This window comes from Adiantum capillus-veneris, chromosome 9 (assembly GCF_014529385.1).
Source record: "Adiantum capillus-veneris isolate H3 chromosome 9, ASM1452938v2, whole genome shotgun sequence".
Taxonomy (NCBI): domain Eukaryota; kingdom Viridiplantae; phylum Streptophyta; class Polypodiopsida; order Polypodiales; family Pteridaceae; genus Adiantum; species Adiantum capillus-veneris.
The window spans coordinates 163,168,174-163,192,076 of NC_140939.1; the positions used below are offsets into that span (position 1 = coordinate 163,168,174).

The following is a 23,903-nucleotide window of genomic DNA, read 5'->3' on the forward strand; positions in this document are numbered from 1 at the left end:
AAGATGGCCTGACCCCCCGTCTCAGAACGACTGGCTGAGGCTAAAAGAAGACGAGCCACAAAGAGCACCAAGAGTGGCTACAAGACTGAAAAGACGGCTAGAGCCTGTTCAAGAGGAGCAGTCAGAGCAAAAGAAAGAAAAGAAGGAATTTGCCCAAGTGTCTGCAAAAGAAACAAGGTCACAAAAAGCGGCAAGATTAGAGAGGCTGATGGAGAGCTTCAGAGCAGAGAGAGCCCTTAAAGGTGATCTGAGTGAACTCTGGAAGCCATCTCTAGGGTCAATGTCGGGATCATCTCGAAGAGTGCAAAGGGACAGATTCGAGGATTATATCAAGAATTTTGAGATTCTTGATGCCGTATTAAAGAATATACCGCATGTCCCTTTCACAAAGGAAGAAGTGGAGCAAATACGGCAGAAACTGCTAGATGAGCAAGAGAGCCAAGAGAGAGAAAAACTAAAGCAGACAGAGATTTAAAGGGCAAGCCTACATCTCTACCGGCCAGCTCTAAACCCAGTCCACAGTCCTCACCATCGCCCTCACCACCTCCTAGCAGCCCTCCACAAGAAGATAAAGAGGCTGAAGATAAACCAGAAGAACGGGAAGAGGCCCAGCAAGAGCACAGCCAGGAGCCAAAGCCAAAGGAAGAGGCTAAGCCTCGAAGTGAGCAACAAGAGTCAGATGATTCTTATCACACATTTTTGGACCTGCTAGCTGTAGGATACACGAAGGAAGAAGCCGCCACAGTCGCATTCAACTTGGCGAGCACAGGGCCTAAAGAACAAATGCAAGGCATCAAGCTAATAGAAGTAAAAGAAATTGCCACAGAAACAGTGGATTTGCACCCGTCCTCCAATGACTGGGACGTGGTGATGACGAAGCTAACCAGGTTGAGAGCGGAGTCCATGGCTTCAGAAAGCGAGATGACAGCTCTCAGGCCGCTGAAGTGAGGATTAAAATGGAAGTAGACACTCTACAAGGACAAAGCCAAAGGCAGAAAGAGAGGGAAGCCGAGCTACAGGCCAGCCTAGCAAGGGCATTACAAAGATGCCAGGCAATGGAGGAAGAAAATCAAGCAACAGCAAAAAGAATGCAAGCAGTTGAAGAAGAATGTCAGCAGCTCAGCAAATTACTGCTAGATGCCGAGAGGGAAAGAGATAACCTGACCCTACAGCTGGCGGAAGAGTCTAAAGAAGTAGAAGCCATGAGAAACGCCAAAGAAAAGGCGGAGATAGATCAAGAAGCAAGCCAGGATGAGGTCCTTGAGCTCAAGGACCAACTCAAAGTAAAAGATCCGACCATCCAGAGGCTGCGAGCATCATCTGCCAGAGTCAGAGCTACTAGCTCGACTCACATCACTACGGAGAGTCAACTCTATGAAGAACAGAGGCAAGAACTTCAGAAGGAGCTGACTCTAGAGAAAAAGCAAAGATTGATGATGGCAGAAGGGTCTATCGTCAAGCAAACAAGAATGGAAGAAGACCAAAAAGCCCTTCAAGAGGAAGTAGAAAGTATAAAAAGGAAGCTCAAGGAGGCGGAAAGAATAAACGCCGAATTAAATGACCTCCTCGTGAATATGGGCGAAGAAGCGGAAACAGAAAAACAGAAACTCCTAAGGCAGATAGAGGAGTTGAAAGGACAGCAAGCAAGAGAGCAAGAGGGCACAGGGCCAGCAGCCAATGAGGGCATTGATTTAGAAAATGTGACAGATCCGGTGGACACGCCTATACAAGAGGAAATCCTAGAAGGATCCTCTCAAGAGCCACAGGACCTAACACAGGAAGAGGAAGAAAAGTTGCATAAAGCAATAGAGGTGGAGATCAGAGAGACATCAAAGGAAGCCTTGGAGTGGGAGCAAAGGGTTTTCAAGTCTATGACCATTCAGAAGATCGACGCCAGCAACCTCAGGCGCGAATGGCTTCAACCCTCTCTCCCATATCCATTGCTGAAATATGAAGCAGCCACCATCAACAAGCGGATAAGAGAAGAGCCGACCGTACCACTTTACAAAGCAGATACCTCACAACCAGAAGGGGTCAGGCTAATTGTTGACTCTCAGCCAAAATGGAGGAAGGCCTGGCTCACAAAGTACCCACAATACCTAATCCACTTGGTAGAGGCACCGAAAAATATCAGAGACAACCTCAGCTTTTGTCCTCTACCAAGGATCAGGACGTGGAAAGCCCAAGAGATCTTGCAAAGGAGCCAACCCACTTAGCTGAATCACCCTAAGCTGCCGGGCTTGAAGGCAGGTGAGAGAATAAGTGTCCAATATATAGTGAAAACCCTAACGGACGCCATCAAATTGTTCACTGGCTCACCTGACCTTACGTGCATCATGATGAAGAAAATCTGCAAAACCCTCTTAGCAGTATTTGAGACTTTCAAGCCAGGCCAGGTGACAGACAACATCTTTTTCTTCCAGGATACTTACAGATGCGCTTATGATCTGTCTGGTCAGCTTCCAAGGAGGTGATACATGCAATGTATCGGAGGATAATGTTTCTACCATCCTATCACCTCCAGGCTTTTGAAGAAGAGTTCTACACAGGCTTCTTCACAATAAACACAGATATTTTCGGCCCCACAATAATGAATTTACATGCAAGATATGAATCACTGATCAAGATGCGAGAAACCATATGATGAAGAAGCAGATCAGCGGCCATGTCGGGGACGACATGAGCAAGGAGGGAGGGAGTGTTAGAAGCTGGACACACCCCACGGCAACTAACTACTCGGAAGATTATTATTTTTGTAATTATTCATTCATTGAGGAAAACCTGATTTTTCACCTTGTAAATATTGGGACTTACAGAAGTTTCAAGATTGTATCTCAGTTTTGATAGTTAGATTGAGTAGATGGTTGGTTTTGGAACTTTAGGGTTTGAGAATTGTAAGGTATATATACCACTTTTTGACCTTAATGAAAAACCTTTTGTCATTTAAAAAAAACAAGTTTTGAAGTCTGTGAGTGAGCGTATTGTGTACGAGAGAGAGTGTGAGCTTCATCTTGACGCTACGTGTGCACCGGTGGTCGGAATCGAGTGCGGAGAAGTGCAGCGTGTTGCTCCCGACGAGAGCTACGCGACGATACCTACATTGCGCGTGTACGGTCCGGTTTTACGAGCTCCATCTACGAGCTTTATCTGGTGTTTAGGTGAGCATACGTTGTCCGATTTTGCATTGCAGCATATCCACGCGTTCACATTGAGTAGAACTACACATTAGGCACTTTAGATTTTGGAAACGAAGACCTGCAAATTTCGGTCAGACATCCTACGTGATTTTGCACAGGGTGTTTTAGGTTGGGATTTTGGTTCATAGACCTTAAGGAGAGCAACCTATTGGTGTTAGTAAGGTCTCCTTCAAGTTCTATGGTGTTTCGAGATTGTTTGATGGGTGTTCGGCTCTAGAAAGCGTTGTAGGAAGTTTCCTCTTATGCACTCTTGACGACTGTGACTTAGACAATTGGTAGAGACCTCTGTAGGAATTAGTTAGGAGTCGGTCGAGTGTAGGTTGACACCTTATGCTTGCTTCGACGCGCCTACGGGTCGAGCTTCATCCTTAGCTGACATTATATGTTAGATGAGTTCTTGCTGTGCTGACGTCCGTCGCGGCGTATCTGTCCAACACCCTCCTTTTTTGCTCACAGGAGTCTGTCCTCACGGCCTGCTGGGAGCTTCGCGTCCTTCCCGCCTTCTTTGGACTCAACAGCAGACACAGATGGAGGCTCCAGCTCCGCCATAAAGGGACTCTACCAAAGCCCCATCGCCCGACCCCGCTGAGCCCACCATTCGACTTGCTCTTTCATCGACAGAGCAAGCGAGCCTAGCCGCAGAGGTAGAGCGCTTGCAGGCGACTTCTGTCATCTGTAAGATTCTCGGTACCCGACCCAGCAGATGAGAGCTGTGTGATCTTCTGCAGGCTCGCCTACTTGCAGAGGTGGGCAAGATCTTGGACGTACAGATACTCGGATGAGGCTACTATCAGATCGAGTTTGAGACCTCTGAGATGGAGTCCAAGGTCATCTCCATGAGTCCATTGACCATCTGAGCAGCTCGAGCCCACTTTCGACAATGGAGACATGGTTTTGACCCTGCTTCGAATGTTCTGGTAGAGGAGGCAGACATCCCTATCTCTGTCTGCTTTCCTGGTTTGCGGAGGGAGTACTTACCACTTTTGTCCAGGATAGGCTCAGCGATTGGGACTGTCCTGGAGACACCTCGCACGGCAGCCTCAGTAGCTGCCAAGGCAGTCGGCATTCCCTGAGTTCGCGTTCTAGTTAGGGACACTCACACTCTCCCGAAGGTCATTCTTCTGCCTCGGGTGAGTCGGGGTTGGTTTAGACAGAGCGTGGAGTATTCGGGTCTCCCAAACCAGTGCTTCATTTGTCGACAGATCGGCCATCTTGCGAAGGCTTATCCACGGAGGAGGCCTTGACCTACACCACAAACTCAGTCACAGACAGAGACAGCGCACACATGCAGTGCCTCCCTCTGAGCCTGGGGCTCCAGCGGAGGGAGATGGCATTAGGTCCGTGGTCAACGACGGCAGGGGCCACAACGACAGTGTGGCACTCAAAGTGGTCCTCATGCGCCTGCCCAGCAGCAGTGGGTTCCCACGGGGAACCGGTTCGGTCCTCTTGAGTGGGATGAGATCCCTGCTCCAACCCCCACCTCAGCTTCACCCTCGACAGCCCCTCCCCCCTAGAGTTCCCCCCCTCCTCATCATCCTTCCTCCCCGCCTCCTCCTCCCCCCGCCCCTGTACCTCAACCGCTCCCCCCCACCCCTCTTCTCCATCTCTTACCCCTGCTCCTACTCCCCTCCCTCCCGCTCCAGTTCCACAGTCGACCCAGGGGGCAGGGCCATCTCCGGCTGCTAGGAGATCTCTTGGCAGCGCCTTTGCCACGAGTCGCTTGGCGAGAGAGGGACAGCCTTTCTTGCGACCCCCTCTGCAGGTACAGACGTCTCCTATTGCAGCCATCCCTCGTGGTCTTACGAGCATTGATATGCGGCACCGATGGGACTTCTTCGACTACGACTTCACTCGTTTTCTCGGCGACCCATCAGCAGACCATGAGGCAGCCTGCTTCAAGGTCCATGTTCTGTTCCTTGCAGCTAGGGGGATAGAGGCCTTGGACTCAGCGGTTGGCTTCTCTTTTCCCCTTTGCGGCAGGGACGAGACTGAGTGGACTCTCGACTCAATCTTGGGGTGGTTACACACACAGGTCCTAGAGTTCTCTCACCACATGGGAGAACTAGGAGTTACAGACCTGCTTCAGACTTTGTGGCCACTGGCCAAGTTTGCGGTGACCCCTCCAGGTACAGCAGGATGTAGACACATTGTGGTCCACTTCTTTGCCGATACGCAGTGCTTGCCATGCTATGTACACATTCATGAGAACTCCTGGACAGAGGAGGTTGCTTTACGGACGGCTCGCTCTAGTTGGGGCTTGGGCCAGGCACTCGTTGCAGTCACACCTATCTAGAGGACGCTCGGATGCGGATTACTCCCCATCCAAGCGAGCCTCGAAGATAGCACGTTTAGCTGTTGCGGCAGCATCTGTTTTCTCTCGCTTCCCATGAGGATCGTCTCGTGGAATGTGCAGGGACTTGGTGGGCCCCAGTTTCAGCGTCAGCGAGGCCGATTGCGTCAGGAGCTTCAGCGCTGCCTTGTGGGAGGAGAGATTGATCTCCTTATGCTTCAAGAGCACCACCTCTGTGAGAGCCGCATTAGACGTTGTGGTCACCTCTTGCGTGGACAATATGATACTCTTTGGTCAGCTGCTTTTGGACCTGGAGGCATCCAGGGTGGGGTATGTATGACTATTGCGGATTCTTTGTAGCAGGCCATTGTGGGCAGAGGGATTATTGTGCCAGGCAGGGCTCAGTGTATTACTATGCAGGTTGAGGGTTGCCTTGTGGGCTTCCTGAACATCTATGCGCCCAATGTGGCGAGTGCACGAGCAGAGTTTTGGTCACAGATAGTTGAGGCTCTGCCGCAGGCAGAACATTGGTGCATAGGGGGGGACTTCAACATGTTGAAGGACCCTTCTGACAGGATTGGTGGTAGCCATGCTGCTGTGCATGTAGTTGAGCTGGCAGCTTGGGAGAGGTTTTGTATGACTCTGAGGGTCTCGGATGTGTGGCAGCACTCTAGTTTTGTGAGGCCCCGAGATAGCCTTGCCTTCTCTCGTTCGGACTGCAGAGTGGGAGGAGTGAATCTATCGCGAATAGATCGCTTCTACACTAGTGACCACTTCAGTGACTTGGGAGGGACAATGGGCATTCTGGTAGGGACTTCCTTCTCGGACCATGCACCAATGATCCTCACAGTGGCAGACAGGCAGAGGAGGGGGAGCACGATGCTTCGCATCCTAGAGAGGGTCTTGCTGGACTCTGCACTCAGAGAGCGAGTAGAGCCTCTTTGGGCAGAGAGCTTGGACAGGCAAGATTCTCTTGCTGACAGAGTGGCCTCAGGACTAGCTCAGATTAGTCGTTTCTTTCTCCAGGAGTCTTTGGCTCGCTGGGCTGCAGCGAGAGAGGAGCAACAGCGTCTCAGAAGGGGCATTGCTTTCGTTGGAGAGGATGCAGGAGCAGCATCCAGACAGTCCTTGCCTGGAGGAGCAGCTACAGCAGGCTCGTCAGGAGCTTGTTAGCACAGAGGAGCGGTGGCATGAGTTTGCTTTCCATCGACAGGCATCTCAGTGGACACAGGTAGGCGACAGAGTGACTGGTGCTTTCTTCGAGGCAGTGGGACCTCGGCATTCGCATGCCGAGGTCAATCAGTTGAGGAGGCCCGACGGGTCAGTCGCTTCTGAGCCCGAGGATATGCATGCAGTTGCTACTGACTTTTACCGTGAGTTACTGTTTGTAGAGCCTCAGTCAGAGTGTCAGGATGCATGCAGGGAGCAGGTGTGGACACAGATGCCTTGCCTTGTGACTGAGGAGATGCGTCAGAGGCTTGAGCTGCCACTTGAGCTTGAGGAGCTGCACACGGCTCTTAGTGCCCTCCCCTTTGCCCTAGTGCGGCTCCGTGGTGAGAACCTGGTGATTCTTCTTCTCGATTTTGAGAAGGCATACGATAGAGTTGACTGGGACTTTCTAGAGGGCACTCTACGCAGGATGGGCTTCTCAGATGCTTGGATCATAGGGGTGTCAGCTTTGTACAGACAGACACACAGTCAAGTACTTTTGGCAGGAGGTAGAGGTGATCCCTTCGTGCTCACACGTTCGGTCAGACAGGGCTGTCCTCTTCCCCCCTTCCTCTTTCTATTCTATCCTGTGGCGATGAGCAGGTTTTTGGTGTCGCAGCAGGTTGGTCTACGGGGCTTAGCACTGCCTATTCGGGGAGATGAGCTACTGGACGTTGAGTTAGCTGACGACTGAGCCTTGTACTTAGATAGCCAGGAGGCCAACCTTCACAGGTGTGAGCAGGCTTTGGAGACCTTCTGTTGTGTATATGGCACACTGATCAACTGGAGAAAGACAGTGGCTTTCTCGGTTGGTAGTGCTCCTGTGCCCGATTGGATGCCAGGCGAGGGTTTTAGGTGGATTCCCCTAGGGACTGCAGTTCGGTACTTGGGTTGTCAGGTTGGTTTGGGCTTGTCTCTCGAGAAGCAGAATGCTCCCCTCCTCCTGTCTATCAAGAGGAAGTTGTTACACTGGAGCTCAGCACGACTTTCTTTGGCTGGCAGAGTAGTAGTGGCCAAACAGGTGTTGTTGGCGACTATGTGGTACATCACTTCTTGCTGGATCTTCTCGAGTTCTTGTATTAGCCAGGTAGAGAGGCTGATCAGGAACTTCCTTTGGTTAGGACGTGACACTTAGATAGCCAGAGCCAAAGTGGCTTGGCAGGTCATCACTCTTCCTTGTTCACAGGGAGGGCTTGGGATCATTGACCCGGCACAGCAGAGCAGAGTCCTTCTTGGGAAGTTCATAGTCAGAGGCCTTCTTCCAGGTGAGGAGCCCTGGAAGGAGTTCTTGCTACAGTGGCTTCGTGCTAGGGTGCCTCAGGCTGGAGGCCCCTGGTGACCTTCGACCGGATGGATCTTCACAGAGATGGGCAGAGTTGGTTTGAGCAGGAGACTGGAGGACTGCTTCGATGTGAGTTTGCTTCGATCTTGGGAGCACTTGCGGCGAGGCCTGGAGCAGCGACAACCTACTTGCATGGAGGAGCGCCTACGACAGTCCCTTGTTTGGAACCCCATGGTTAGCACTCAGAGAGGCCACTTGGTTGGTAGTCGGCCTCATGATTCCTAGGGTCCCATGGCAGCGGGTCCAACGCGCTCTTTAGGTGACTGGTTAGAGTTTTCAGGCTTGTCAGAGGAGTTGTAGGGTTTCCAGCTACAGGGCATGAGAGGGGTGTAGAGCATGTGCGAGGACATCTCAGAGGCAGTTCCAGCTGAGTGGCTCACACCTCTCGAGCCAGTAGCACCCATGTGGATGGGAGCCTTCACACGACTGGAGGTTCTCATCTAAGGCTGGGCCTGCTCAGAGACTGTTCCATCCCTTTTTTTCGAGTTGCAAGGTGAGGGACGCCTACAACGAGTTGCAGTAGAGGCCCTGCAGGCTGCAGGTGGCAGAGTGCTGTTTTCATAGGATCCGAGTGGTGGGCATCTGTGGGAGGACTTGTGTCATCGATCCTGACCCAGCAGCTCTTGAGATTGGACACTGGAGACTGTGGGCTTGGGAGTGCTGTCCACTGGCACGAGTACAGTGGAATCCTGGAGAGTGGCTTTGGAGGGACCCTTTCTCTTCTGCAGACCACCCAGGTGTCTCGTTCTTTCAGTACACTGTTCGACTGGGACGTCACATACTAGCAGCATAGAGAGGCCCGCCCCGCTGCAGTGCCTCATTGGCAGGAGGAGGGCCTCACAGCTGAGTTCTTGGCAGCCTTCTGGGAGAGGTTGTGGGATTCCAGACAGTCGAGGTGAGTCACCTTGTTTAAGTGGCTGGTTGCACACAGGGCTACAGCAATTGGGAGCTGGCTAGTGCGTAGTGGTCTCTCGGCCGCATGTGCAGCTTGTGACCATCTTGTGGAGAGTCAGCGTCACTGTCTTTGGGACTGTCCTTTGGCACAGTAGGTGTGGCTTCGTGTTCTTTGGCTGATGCTTGCTCTCTCCACGGCTCGACAATACACTTGGGGAGTAGCGGCTTGGTCCACCCTCACGGGCCCGGCACTTCAGTTTGAGCTATCTTCCACCAGCAGGATGATAGTGATGCAGGGGGGGCGACCTAAACTCCAGCCTGCCACAGAGCTTACTCCACAAGAGTGGTGCAGTGAGAGAGAGGAGCGTTGGGAGCTCATCAGTGGCCTGACACTCTGGTTCATGTGGCGGGCCCGTTGCTTCCGCATCTCTGAGGCTCGTCCTGTGCCACCAGCAGAGACTGTTCGCGATCTTTGGCTAGAGCTGATCCACACTCTCAGAGGACAGCTCAAGAGACTACAGGGCAGCTCCGACCGCATGCGGGAGCGTAGAGAGGCTTTCCTTTGACTCTTGCGTCCTGGGCCTTTCTACACCATGGTCCACTGTGTACTCCGATGGCAGTACCGACCACCTGTGTGGCTTTTCCCTTCTCCCACCTCTCGATTTAGCCTCATTGTACATATGCTGTTTTTTCATTGGGAGAGTCTCCCCATCATGGTTGTTGTAGCCCTCTCTTGAAGAGGTGGTTGTAGCCCTATGGATAGTTTCATTAACTAATAGAAGGATCTTTTTCTCGGAATTTTTTTTTTTGTAATTTTCGTACTCATACATGGTATCAGAATCACCAATTGTAACTTTTTTGGTCTCATAGGTCATTTTGGCCTTTTGAAGACGTTAATATAACATTTCATTTCATTTCATTCTCTCTCTCTCTCTCTCTCTCTCTCTCTCTCTCCCCCCCCCCCCCCCCCCCCCCCCCCCTGCTCTCGCCTGTCTCTCCCTCACGCCCTCTGCTCGCGAAGTGATGGCGCCCCTCTGCAACGCGAAGGGATTACTGGAGAAGTGAAGGCGGCCCTCTGCTCTGCACCTGCACCTGTGCCCCTCTCTCTCTCTCGGCTGCTCTACACCCGCCCTCCTGCCCACCCGCAGCCAAAGGCCTCTCTCCCTCTCTCCCGCTACTCCCGCGTGTCCTCCCCCCCCCCCCCCCCCCCGCGCGTAGAGAGAGAATGCCCCCTTTTGCACGAGCGTAGAGAGGAGGGAGTTGCAACGTAGAGAGAGAGTGGTCTTTTCCTAGCATAGAGAGAGAAAGAATTTTAGGCGTAGAGAGAGTGGATGCATTTGAGGGGTAGAGAGAGAATGCGTAGAGAGAGAAAATCCGAGAGCGTAGAGAGAGAATAGGTCTGCTCGCATAGAGAGAGAAAAAAAAGGGGGCCGTAGAGAGAGAAAACCCGCGACTCTGTCCGTAGAGAGAGAGAGAGAGAGAGAGAGAGAGAGAGAGAGAGAGAGAGAGAGAGAGAGAGAGAGAGAGAGAGAGAGAGAGAGAGAGAGAGAGAGAGAGAGAGAGAGAGAGAGAACGACTTGACTCTTCCTCTCTCCGGTATCCCCCCCCCCCCCCCCCCTGTTGCGGCCTCTCAATCATGAGAAAGCCGAATAGCAAGGATGACCCGGTGGAAGATGCCATTCAAAAATGCAAAGAAGAACTGAGCGAGTCCATCTGCAAGATCAACCGCCACCTCTTAGGTACTATTAACGGCCTCGACGCACGCGTGGCAGCACAGGAAAGCACGATACGTACACTCGAAGATCGCGTGAAGGCCCAAGATGAGGAAATCGCACTACTCAAGAAAGAGCTTGCAAAAGTGCGATCGTAGAATGTCCTCGAAGAGGGAGAACTTCAACCCTCTGTCATTGAAGAGCTTAACACGATCAAGGAACAAGTACGGGCCATCAAAGAAGGTGGGGAGCAACAAAAAGAAATCACGACCTCATGGGTGGATGTCATGACAAAGACCCAGCAGAAAGCAGAAAAGGCCGAAAAATGGATCGTGATTGTCAAGAAAGGGAAAGGCAAGGAAATAACTCCCACCCCCACACCAACCATCATCAACCTTACACTCGAAGAGGAGCAAAGGAGACGTGTGCGGGCCTTACACGTAAGGGTATGTTGCCTCAGAGACCAAGATAATGTAGACAAAGAGGTGAAAGAACTCATGACCTTGGTGGGGGTCAACGAGCAGACGCATACAAGGGCTTGGAGAGTGGGCACTAAGAAAAGTAGGAGCAACGGAGAAACCTCGAAGGAAAGGGCACTCATTCTCCGCTTCCCCTCCATGGAAGCGAAGAAAGACTTCTTGAAGAAGAGAGCGACTCTAAAGAAGACGGGCACAGTGGATTATGTTATGGCCCAGCCAGGTCTCATCCCATTCTTTCAGGATTTCATGGTGGGCACTAGGTCAGTTGGAGTAGCAGTTGATCATGCTATCGTGTCTTTCACCCTGACCTTTCAGTTCAGCACAACTCCATTAGGTGGGGTCCCCATACACACTCTGTATACCTTCATGAGGGAGACGGATTCTGTGTATATGGATGAGATATACAGGCAGCTATGCACCCAGGAGCCGGGACGGCCACTAGATGAACTCACTCAGATTTTGACAGAGACGCTCCATGATGCAGCATCAGAGGCATACCCCCACAGCCAGCCCACACGGAGACGATCTGGGAACATGCCCCAGAACAGTTTGTATGATGAGGAGTGCAAAGAGACGAGGATCAAACTACAGAGGGAAGTGCTCAGGGGCATTACCACACATCGACAGTCACGGATTATCTCTCGCCGCCTAGTGCGACAAAAGAAAAGGGCCTATCTATCTCAGCTAGAGCGAGATCTATATCATCTATTTATAAGTCAAGACTCAGGCGAAGCATGGAGGCCATTCCACGAGCATTCACCACCACCCGCGGTCACCTCCACTAAGACATGGGGGGAATATGCCACGTCTCTCTACACAGCATCAGGGCAACCATCTTTGCCGGCCCCACTAGAGACATGCCCAGCGACATGTTCTTTCTTTACTGCGCATGATCATGATGGTCTGGTAGCAGAGCACTTCATCCATGCCAGGGATATGCTTGGAGAGCTCCTGGCTATGATGTTTAATCGAGCTATGCATGAAGGCTTCCGGAAGACCTGGAGTATGTCTACGATTGTGCCTATTTTCAAGTCAGGAGATCCATGATTCCCGCGAATTATCGCACCATCATGGTTGGCCACACATTAGCTAGGTTGTATGCTTCCGTCCTTGAGCAGGAGCTGAGTAGATGGGCAAAGCGAGGGGGAATAAGAGCACCAGGGCAAGCAGGTTTCAGGAGAGGTTTCTCCACTCTTGACCAGATTCTGACACTCATAGCTATTATTGAGGAGGGTAGACACCATGGCAAGAGAATCTATTGTAGCTTTGTGGATTTCCGCAAAGATTTTGACACAGTGCCGAGGGCCAGACTTATACACAGACTATAGGACATGGGTGTGCCTACAGAGCTGATATGGGGTATTCTGGCTCTATACAGGACAGTGATGGGACGGGTACGCACCACTGAGGGAATGTCTGACATGGTCCACTCCACTATTGGAGTAAAGCAGGGATGCCCACTATCCCCGACTCTTTTTGGGATATGTGTGGATGAGTTTTCAGACTATGTAGAGCGGCAGGGAGACAGGGGGGCTTAGCTAGCAGGGACATGGATTCCGCTGTTACTATATGCTGATGATATTGTGCTGATTTCAGACTCCCCAGAGGGGATGCAGCGTCATTTGGATGCTCTGCATACATTTGCTCGTGACAGTGGATCATCGGTCAATCTGGGAAAAACCAAGGTTATGGTGTTCAACACCACACCACAGTGTGTCAGGAGTTCGGCACCCACATTTATGTATGGCCAGGAGACTGTGGAGTACACAGATGCATATACCTATCTTGGGGTACTATTCAGTGGACCGGTGTTTTCACTAAGGAGAGCATCAGAGACTAGATTGACGAGAGCATATGCAGCTTTGGGAGGACTGGAGAGGATGTGTTCGCAGGTTCAGTTTCAGGAACCGCGAACAAAGCTATGGCTCTTTGACACTCTAGTGACTCCAGCTATGCTCTATGGAGTTCAGGTATGGGGACCCTCAGTAGACCACCATGGGAGAGCTGGTAATACAGATGGATGGAGATGGATGGAGAGGGCTCTGGTCTCTATGATCGCTCGGATGATTCAGGCTAAGGCCTCAGTACCACATGAGATTATCCGAGCCGAGCTAGCCGCCCCCCCCCCCCCCCCCCCCCCCCCCCCCCCTCGTGGTGGAGGCACTGACGAGATTAGTTTCCTTTATGCACGGTTTATGGGATCTCCCCAGAGACAGATACGCTCGGCTTGCCCTGGAGTCATCTCGACAACTAGCTCTACAAGGCGATACAGCATGTTGGTATGGACAGATGGCATCATGGTTCCAGTCGCATGGTCTCAATATGGATAGATTACCTCCGGCTCAATACTCCTTGGATGCACCCTCCTTGTGTCTTACACGGACAGAGATCACCAAGCTCATACGTCAGGATCTGATTCAACTAAATACCAGGAGCACATGGATACAGCCGACACAGGAGTTGGGCACGAAGATGGCCTTCTACAGAGAGCATCTTCTCCAACTCAAGGAGGACGGCTTTGTGACTAGGCCACCATACATGGATACACACTTATCTCATGGGATAAGATGCGCTATTGGACAGATACGCACATCCTCACATCAGCTCTAGATCGAGACTGGCCGATTCCGAGGGGTGCCGGCAGGAGCTAGGATATGTCACCTATGTAACTTAGAGCCAGAGACAGAACTGCACTACACATGTCACTGCTCGGCATACTATGAAATACACGGACGCTTCCACTGCTTGTTCAGAGAAGGGTTCGGACCTTTTTCTAGAGTCATGAGATACAAGGATCAAAAGTGTCTCGGATTGTTCCTGCTAGAGCTGCGCAGACTTAGGGCGAGCTTGCTGAGGACATCAGGGGAAAGACAGTCTCAGAGACGAATCACAGAGTTCTTTACACCAAACAGAGGAGAGCAAACATAGTAGTCATTACATCCTACTCATACTAGAGGTACACTGCTTGACAGAGCCAGTGAACTTGGCAGATCCAGACGTCCATGACCTCGGGGGGTCTCCCACTACCGACGAAGGTTGCAACAGAAGATACAGATCACTCTAGCTCGACATGCAAGACGCCCAACCAGAGTTTTGACCATGGAGGAAGTCGATGAGATCCGACAACGACCGATGAGAGATTTCATCTGAACCCACAAACCCCCCCCCCCCCCCCCCCCATATTCCCTTTCTCCTTAGTGCCTTAGTGTTTTAGTGTTAGTGCTTTGTAACTTGGTAACTTTGTAACTTGGTAATTTCTGTACTCAGACACGGTATCAGATTCACCAATTGTAACTTTTTGGTCTCATAGGTCATTTTGGCCTTTTGAAGACGTTAATATAACATTTCATTTCATTTCTCTCTCTCTCTCTCTCTCTCTCTCTCTCTCTCTTTCCAAATTCAGTCTGTTGCAGTTTCCTTTCATGTGGTGCTATTGATATCTCACTTGGGTGTCCAAGCGTGTTACAATGCATGGTTTTTGGAACAGTCCAACTGAGAGAACTTTGTATGTCAAACGTGCAGATGATGCAATTTTTTTATTGCGCTTTATGTTGACGACATGCTGGTTCCTTAACCAAATGAGAGACATTTTGCTGATTTTACTTGCTCTTTTGAAATCTCAGTTTTGGGGCTTTAGTATCATTATTTGAGAAAGGTATTGCTTTGTGTCAGACAAAGTATACTCATTGTCGTGTAGATTCAGCCTTCAAAATTGCAAGCTTGTTGCTACTCCGACGGAGCATGTTTGAAGCTTACTGTGCATGATGCCGGAGACCACTTTGATTTCACTTTCTATCAGTAGATTGTTGGTTTCCCGATTTATGCATTACAAGGCCTGATGTTCAGTATGTAGTCTCACAAGTGATTTATGCATGGCTCGGAGTCTATGTATTGGAAAACAGTTAAGGGGATCTATCGCTACTCTAGTGGCACTACACATATTGGGTGGTTTTGTTCCAATGGAAAATCATTGCCACTAGTTTATATCCTTTTTTAGAGTTGGATTGGGTTGGTTGCTATGATGCACAAGTGCCCGCTAGTGTTTTTATTTTATGCTCGGTAGCTCATGCATTATCTTGGTTGAGCAGGAAGCGGCCTACAGTGGCCACTTCTAGTTGTGAGGCCGAGTACATGGCTACTGCCGAGTGCCGAGTACATGGCTACTGCTGAGTTTGTTTGGCTCAAATGCCTTTGAGTGACTTGGGTGTCATAAGCAGTCTGCCACCATGATCTTCATTGACAATGAGAGTGCTTTGGTAGTTGTGAGGAAACCAATGGTCCATGCTCGCACAAAGTACATCGAGGTGCATTATCATTACGTGTGAGAGAGACTCTTTGTAGGAGAGATCAGCTTGGCTTATGTGCCTACGTAGGAATCTTTTCATGAAGGTTTGAAGTTTGAAGCTTTTCACAAAGCGTTGGGCAGTAGACAAGTCCCTATACATGAGTCACATAGAGAATTGAGATGAAATGTTAAATCATGTCTGCAAAAGGCGTCATTATTATATGATCCAATTGTCCAGTAAGAGAAAACAAAAGACAAAGGTAACAAATGCTAATATGTGAACAAATAAGGTAACCAGTAGAGCCAGCTGGTAGCGTATCTCCCAAAGCTTGATCTCCTATGTGGGCTGCCAGCTAAGTACCGTCACGTAAATGGGCCGCTGCATCATGGCATCAATCTTTTCTGTCATTCGTAATTATGAATATTCCTGAATAGAAGGTGTGCGACAAAGCAAATTGGATGTAGGAGGAGTGCTGTCTTTCAGTGAATTTGAACTGGATCCATCACAGGAAACTTCGAATAAATGCCTACGCACTCAATGGGTTCTTTAATAAATGTCTACGGGCTCTATGCGTTTCTCTCTCTTCTCTCTATTTTTCATGCTTCTCTTCTCTCTGCGTTTATCATGTACCTTTCCTTTCTCTGCGTTTTCCTCTCTCTTCAGAAATCGCACTGTAGCGTCTGTGTACCCTTGCTGAAATTCTGCAGGCTCTCTCTCTTGACCTGCATTGGATGTTTTGTAGAATCTCCCTGTACCCACATTGGGAAGCACTGATAATGTCAAACATGAGAGAATTCTCTCTCAATGACAGGTTTTTTCTGTTTGAATGACCAATTTTGATAAGAGCACAAAATATTGTTAACCATTTCATATGAACATTACCAGCTTCTTCAAAATTCAGTAGAATGGCAACCAAACCAATTCCATCCTTGCTGGATTTTATTAAAAACTAGAATGTGCGGATTATTTTTTTCTGTAAACTCTTTAGTATTGCTATTATCTTTAGGAATTAATTTTTCCTGTAAACTCTTTAGAATTGCTGTTTTCTCTGCAAAATCAGAAGTTCAACACGCAGATGCATTGTTAAATGTGTGTAATGGCCTCGATTGGTTCCAACCAAGAGCAACGAGCCTTCCACTGCTGCTTGCACACTAACACCATCTTGACAGAGATTCTCCACATAGTTTGCAGTCAGTGGGACACACCAGCTGACTCTAGAGCTGCAGAAAAGCGTTGTCATTTGTTTGTACACCGTTGATTGCGCACTTCAGTCTTTGTCAGAATCTCCTCTTTTGAATTCTGCATTTCGTATATATCCTCCAGTATCCACATGGCATGCATCTCTCTTATTCCTTCTCCCGCTTTCACGGCGAGTAAATGGTGATTCCTTGTATGTTCGAGTGCCTCAGTGCTAGATATATTCATGTGGATGATTTGTTCTAACTTCTCTTATGGGCTTTTGAGTAGATAGACTTTTACTTCGTGTACTCGCTCCCTTGCTTTGGTATCAATTCTTGTATTTTTAAACTGCCAGCTGGTTTCTGAAACCTTGGTTGCTCCATAGTATGATTCGCTGCAATCTGGTCTGCGCAGTCGTAACTAGCGGTCCCTTGATCACCACATCTATTAGCTTTGTGCAACTAAGTCATAGCCTACCATGTTTTTCAGTCCTGACAGGGTCCTCACTTTTTGCAGGGATATGATCCACAACTTGTCTCCATGATGGTGAAAGGGGTCCCTGCCATGGTGCAGTGCTTAGAATTTGCACCTGAGTTATTGCAGCAGCAGGAGCCATCCAAACAGATTTTTGCTATCATCCTCATTGCAGACGTAGCGTGCTCTTATGTGGAGCTCCCAGAGAGTCTGGTGGCTGTGCAAAAGGTATTTAGTCAAGATCATAACTACAGAAGGGTTGAGGCTTCTTGCATGCTGCAAATAATTGATGAATCCTTTTGTGTGTCTTTAGCCAAAAGGTGTGCATTGTCACTTTACAAGTATCATTTGTACACCTGGGCAGTCTAGTTGTTAAGGACTGTTGTGCCATCTTAGAGCATCTTACAGATTCTTTGTATGACAGTTCTGTTTCTGCTGACACGTAACAGTTTTCCTCAAAAAGCAGTTGAGCCACACTGACACACAAGATTAATTCGCATGGGACAGGTTATGTCATGTCCGTAGATTAATCTTCACAACAGTTTGCTTCCATGTTTGTCTCGCAGGTCGAAGATGTTACGGCCCACTGCGTATTGTTTTTAGAGATGCTTTCTTGCTTTTAAGTTACTGTAATAGAAACTTGGATTTGTCTTACTTGCTGCTTTGAGAGACTTGATCCTCTGCTTCACTCTGATTATATGGGATTTAAGGGGAACTTTCTTTGGACCAGTTCTAATAGAATTTCTAATGATTGGCAGGCTCTAGCACATGTATTACTTCTCCAGAAGAGCTCATTGGGCTCATCCAGCTTCATGCAAGGAATTTTAGAAGCTCTTGTGCAATGTGCGTGTACCTTTTCGGCTGTTACAGCTAATGTAAGGAACATCTTGCAGAGGTGTCTGAAGTTATCCCGCCCTCTTAAGCGGAGTCATATGCCTCGTGACCCTGCACTGCACAATGCCATTCGGTCTGCCTTGAGACGTATCTGCCAAAAAATTGACTGAGGCTTCTTTCCATTACATGTACCAATGCTACACATGGACTTGACGTGTGCTGGAGCTATAATTTGTAGTGTTGTTGTAGCAAGCCATTATCACCCATTCATGGCTTAATCACTTGAATGAGATATGTTCTTGGAGTGAATACTCATTCTCAAGTTGGTTCAGTTATCCATTAATTGGTCTATAATCTGGTTTTACTTTAGTTGATTTTTCTCTATTTTTATTTCAATATTAAATGTTTGTGGTTTGTTACATTTGCAAGCTCATGCGTGCGCACTTCACTTGTTGAGAACTTTTCCTGGAGTACCTTTATTGTGCAATAGAAGCATAATTATCCTTTATTTTTATTTTTAGTAATTTTCATCAACCATTAGTGGTTCTCTTACAATTTGCAACTATGCGTGCATTAACCTCAATCAAGAGCTTCAAATTAAGCTCAATCTCCCTAATTTTGATTTGATTGTCTTTATTGGATTGCGAATTTTTTACAGATTTAGTCAGTTGGACTCTGGAGTTTTTTTCACTCAATGGTCTATATTGGCATGCATGATTGAAGCGGTCTACCTTCTCAAGCACTCACAGATTAGAGCTAAAAGTAGCGCAATTATTCTATTGCAATTAAGCATGCTGAAAGCACAAGAAGCATAACAATGCTCATTGATGAACTGCAGGCTTGGATGCTTGATCATTTGCAGAGATAGTGATGCATTAAATGCTGCAGAGATATTGGTGCATTAACTTTGCACATCGCTAGGTCTTTACTGGAGGCATTTTGCCAACAATGGTAGTCGATCGGAGGACATGAAATGCTGCACTAATTTTGGAATGAAAGCTTCAAAGCTTTCAACAGGTTTTGCTGATCCTGTTTTACTTGCAATGAAAAGATGTTTACACAATTGCTTGTGGAGCCATTTCTCACCCAAACTTTTTTTTCCCATCCTTCACAGAGACAATTATTTAATGGTTTTTCACTTTGGCCATCGATAAATTACACAACTGTCATTAACTACCCTCGTTGCTAGCGTAGAGATTTTTTGAGCTTTTGAAAACACACTTCTTTTTGTCAAAGTGGAGCACTTTTCTTGGCATCTCCTTCCATCTATTGTGAGCACGAGGTTACCATCCAATAAATACATTGTTGATAAAAAGGCAAAGGCGTTGTAGATGTCATTAGAAATGACGTAGGTATATTTGAGCTCGTGAATACTTCTCAAGAATTTATGTGTAAAGATTAATTTTCAAGATGTGAAATGACACACTTAGTGATGTTGTAAGGCTCTCACTCTGGTGATTGGGGCGACTTGATAGTTGATCTTTTATTCTCAAGTTTCATAGGTGACACCTTACTCCAATTCAATAAAGCAAAGATATGAGCAACAAAAGAGAGGAAGTCTTCTATCCATCACGGTCGTGGATATAAGGATTGCACATCGTAAGTCAAGTTGATAAATCAAAAGTTATAATCAGATCTAGTTCTTATATTACAAAAATAATTTCTCATTGATATATTTGAGATCTATAAACGTATTTTTTTTCACATTTAAGAAGTACGATCTCATTCATAAAGTTCTAAATGTGATATGAGACTTATCTTTAACTAACAAGTAGATTTGTGAAAGAAATCTGACCAATCGGGTCCATCTATTTGCAGACAGTTTCATTTGGATACTGCATTCACCCATTCTTTGTGTTTTTTAATATTATCACATTGTTTTATAGATACAATGAAGGTTCTTTCACTAATTTTGATCACATGATCTTTTATACAGTCCTTCAAACATCACTTAAACAATTCTTCCTCAAACAGGGTCTAATAAAGTCAAGTCTTATAATAAGAAGAATTAGCCAAATTTATAAGAGTGTCGCTACTTGCAGACTTTCTGTGTTCGGCAATCAAAACTTTTCTTCTTGTTAATTGTTAGGGATATTCGCTCATCGCGAGAGGTAAGTGTTGCTAACAACTTATTCTTTAATAACTGTGGTATGTTTTCGCTAACCACAAGCTCTATTTGGCAAGAATATGTCCTATTAGTAACTTCTTTTTTTAGCGATGACTTTCTATAGTGATCAAATAAGTTTACCTTAAATCAAACAATTCTTTCAACTTAATTTATAAAAACATCTGCTTGTCTCTTGTAAATAATTACGTTCTTGGCCAATATAGGACATTCTAAGCTTCCTGTAATAATGTCAAATTATATATAAATAATGCAAAAACTTGATAATTGACTTACCAAGTCAAAAAGAGCGGATGCAACAACCACATGCGGTTGAGAATGGCCTCCAACAACCTCATTCTTCGACGTCACATGTTGAGAATTCATTAGAGGTTTGTATGGCATTGGAGCTTAAGGTTCTCTTTTTCAATGGAGCTATCACTCACGTAGTATATAGAGAAGATAAAAGGGTGTAATACTCTGATCAATCGGAACCAATTGGATGTTAGTTACAACAAGGATATATATTTGTAAAGCATTCCTAATTGGTTGTTAGCTACAATAAGGATATATTTCTATAAACCATTCTTAAATTATGTAAGAATACAACTATAGTGCAATTTTTATACATCCATTTATCTAGGAACAGTTCCTACCGCCTTCACAACCTTATACATATAGGAGGGAATTTATGCTTCACACTCCACATGCAAGTGATAAAAAAGAGGGCATATAAAAAAGAATAATAACAAGATGGAAAGTGATTGAGGTAAAGAAAATCACAAAACAATAATGGATTCTATTCTCTACTTACTAGTGCATGCACGCACAATACACCTAGTTACATGCATGTTTAGCTAATCTTAGATGTTCCTTCATATGTTTATTTTTCACATGGTTTAGTTTAGGTAAACAGAAAATTGAAGCTTCACACTCAACATTCAAGTGATCAAAAAGAGGATATTTAAAGAAGAAGAATAAAAACATGGAGGGTAATTGAGGTAAAGAAAATCACACAAAAATTCTACTCTCTAGTTACTAGTGCATGCACTCACAATACACCTAGATACATGCATGCTTAGCTAATCTTAGTTGTTCCTTCCTATGTTTATTTTTCACATGGTTTAGTTTAGGTAAACAAAAAATTCAAGCTTAACCCTATATTCTTTTGAAAATATAGACAATAAGGAGGTTTAACTCAATAGTTAGTCACTTGCGATTAAGCGCTCTCTTGATGAACAATAGTGGGATGGATGACCTTTCAAGAAGTTTTGAGTTCTGGAAAACGGTTGTGCCTAATGTGTAGCCAACAAAGCCTTCATAGATTTGTTGCCAGTATGCCAAGGATTGTGCTTTGTTTGCCACCTTAAGTTGGTCGCCTTGGAGGGAGTCGAGGAGGGGGAAAGGTGAAAAGGGTGGTCCTAGAACGTCGTGCTCTCATCGTCGTATAATTTTTTGCTACAGATTTCTATTGCTCTTGCTCTTTGATCATTCTGTGTGCTCGCTCTTTACCTCTTTTATTAGGTTTTTGGGGTGCGTTATTCTTAAAAACACTTTTTGGATCCTTTCTTTGTGTATCGCTATTTTCGATCGCAAGTCTTTTGCATCACTGCTTTTTGCGTAGTCAACTACGACCGATCTCTGTTTTTCGCTATGAGTCCACATTGGCCTCTTTTTTTGGAGTCCTTTTCTCTCGATTATCCAAGAGCCACAAAATATCCAACCCCCACTTTTCTAAGAGAGCCTTTAGAAATTCTCTTTATTTTTTAAGATATAAAATATAGAATTAACATAACTTCACATAGAATGTCTGATTTCATAATCGATTGTCTTGGAAATTTTTTTGATTACTAATACATTTAAATATTCTCCAAAACTTAGAAAAAGGGCCTTGAGTGGAAGAAAATTTATTGATAGAAATTGAATTACATTACAAACTCTCAAACTTAGAAATTTGAAATGCCTTCATTTTGAAAACGAGCGAGGGTAGTTCTTTTTTAAGGTGGTTTCATCTTACCGTATTGCATCTTCTTTAGGATAGTCCTGTCACTGAACAAGGTGTTCTCCTAAAATTCTGTTTCGAAGGCCTTTCTCTCGAGATTCCGAAATTGTAGAGGGTTGAAGCTCCAAGATGTTTTGGGTGTGTATGACAATTTGTTCATCGTCAAGAAGCTAGTTATCACTAGGAATGCAGGGTTTTAATAAGCTTATTTGGAACACATCGTGGACTTTGATATTATTTGATAATCAACTTGTAAGCTTAAGTACCTATACATTTGACTAGTTCATAAGGACCACAATAGCGTGTGTTAAGCTTCTTGTACTTTCCAAGTGATAAGTTACTTCTCTTATGGTGAATTTGAAGAAAAAACTCGTCTCCTTCCTTGAATATTCTTTCCAATCTCTTACCATTAGCATATTGCTTTTGGCGATCCTGAGTTGCTTGAATATTCTTTCGGATGGCTTTGTTTGGTTTTCCATCTCTTCAAGCATCCTCTTAGACACTTTAACCCTTATGTTCGGATCTGAAAAGTTTCATGTAGATATATATTTTCTCGCTAACTGCGAGCTCCATCTAGCAAGAGCATGACCTATTAGCAACTTCCTTTTCTAGAGATAACTTTCTATAGTGATCAAACAAGTTTACCATGGATCAAGTAGTTCTTTTGCTAAACAATTTTTTTAAACTTAATTTTTGAAAACCTATGCTTGTCTCTTGTGATGATAATCATGTTCTTGGACAATTTAGGACATTCTAGGCTTCCCTAAATAAGGTTTCCTTATGTATGAATAATGCAAAAAATTGAAAATTGACTTACCAAATTAGAAGAAGCGGGTGCAACAACCACCTACGATTGAGGATGGCCTCTACGACCTTATTCTCTAGCACCACATATTGAGGATTCACTGGAGGTTCAGGAATAGCATTAGAGCTTCGCATTCTCTTCCTCGATTGGACCATTTCTCATAAGTACACAAAGAAGATAATTAAACTATGCCTTAAAACCTGTTCTATTTTTACACATTTTTCATAAAATTGACCATAGACCACCCTAAGAAAACTCTTAGTGAGTCCTAAGGTGCTACATAAATAGCACATAAATAGCCTTTATCATTAAAAAGGTTTTTAAATGCTTCTAATGCATGGATACTCTATGTATTTGAAGTTAATACCTATTTATGAAAATCTTGCCATGCAGATTTATGGACGAATTTTACACTTTTATCATTTTTTTGGCAATGTATATGCAATAGAAGGACAAGTTTTATTGTGCATATAGATTCATCACTGTATATTGTATCTTTCTTGCCTTTTGGGGCACCTAATACCCCCAATAGCTAACAACACAAAGTTGAGGAAAAAAATTCTATTTTACCAAAATAAGACTCATTTTGAGTTAGAAATATATTATGTCCAATATTTCTCAATTCCTTCAATGAATAGCTTAGATCCAAACTTAAGCATACAATATCAATTTGGCTATTACATACTTTTCAAAGAGGTTGAGATGGCCACAATGAGGAAGCTAGTTTTTAAATTCATGCAATTTTTGGGCTTACATTAAGAACTCATTGAAGTTAAAGGGGAAAATAGATTAGTTGTGTAAAAGATTCTACTATGTGGTGTAGCATGAGGTTAATCATGAAAATATGTTGTTTTTAGCGAAATGCACCACTACATTGGCTCTGGAAACTTGTCATTTCCTATGAATCAAGAAATATGCATGCTACTTATTTTTCCCATGTAAAATGATGCTTAGCATCAAGCTCATTTAAGGATGTTTGAAACTTCACACATTACAAGGAGTGTTGAATCTTTTTTCAAAACCTTGAAAGGACACTTTTTATGTCCTGTTACGTTACCAAAGTAGTGTTAACATAACTTGCGCATAGATTGTCTAA

At 45.9% G+C, this 23,903-nt stretch overlaps 1 protein-coding gene across 2 annotated transcripts in view; it reads left to right on the forward strand.

Moving 5' to 3' along the window:
* Positions 1–18,265, forward strand: part of LOC147451509 (uncharacterized) — a 141,811-nt gene extending 123,546 nt beyond the window's left edge. For both annotated transcript variants that reach the window (XM_086520399.1, XM_086520400.1), the window contains exons 10-11: positions 17,105–17,290; positions 17,821–18,265. In XM_086520399.1, the coding sequence (XP_086376525.1) occupies positions 17,105–17,290; positions 17,821–18,066 (432 nt within the window). In that variant the 3' untranslated portion in view covers positions 18,067–18,265. The remainder of the gene's footprint in view (positions 1–17,104; positions 17,291–17,820) is intronic.
* The last annotated feature ends 5,638 nt before the right edge of the window (positions 18,266–23,903 follow it).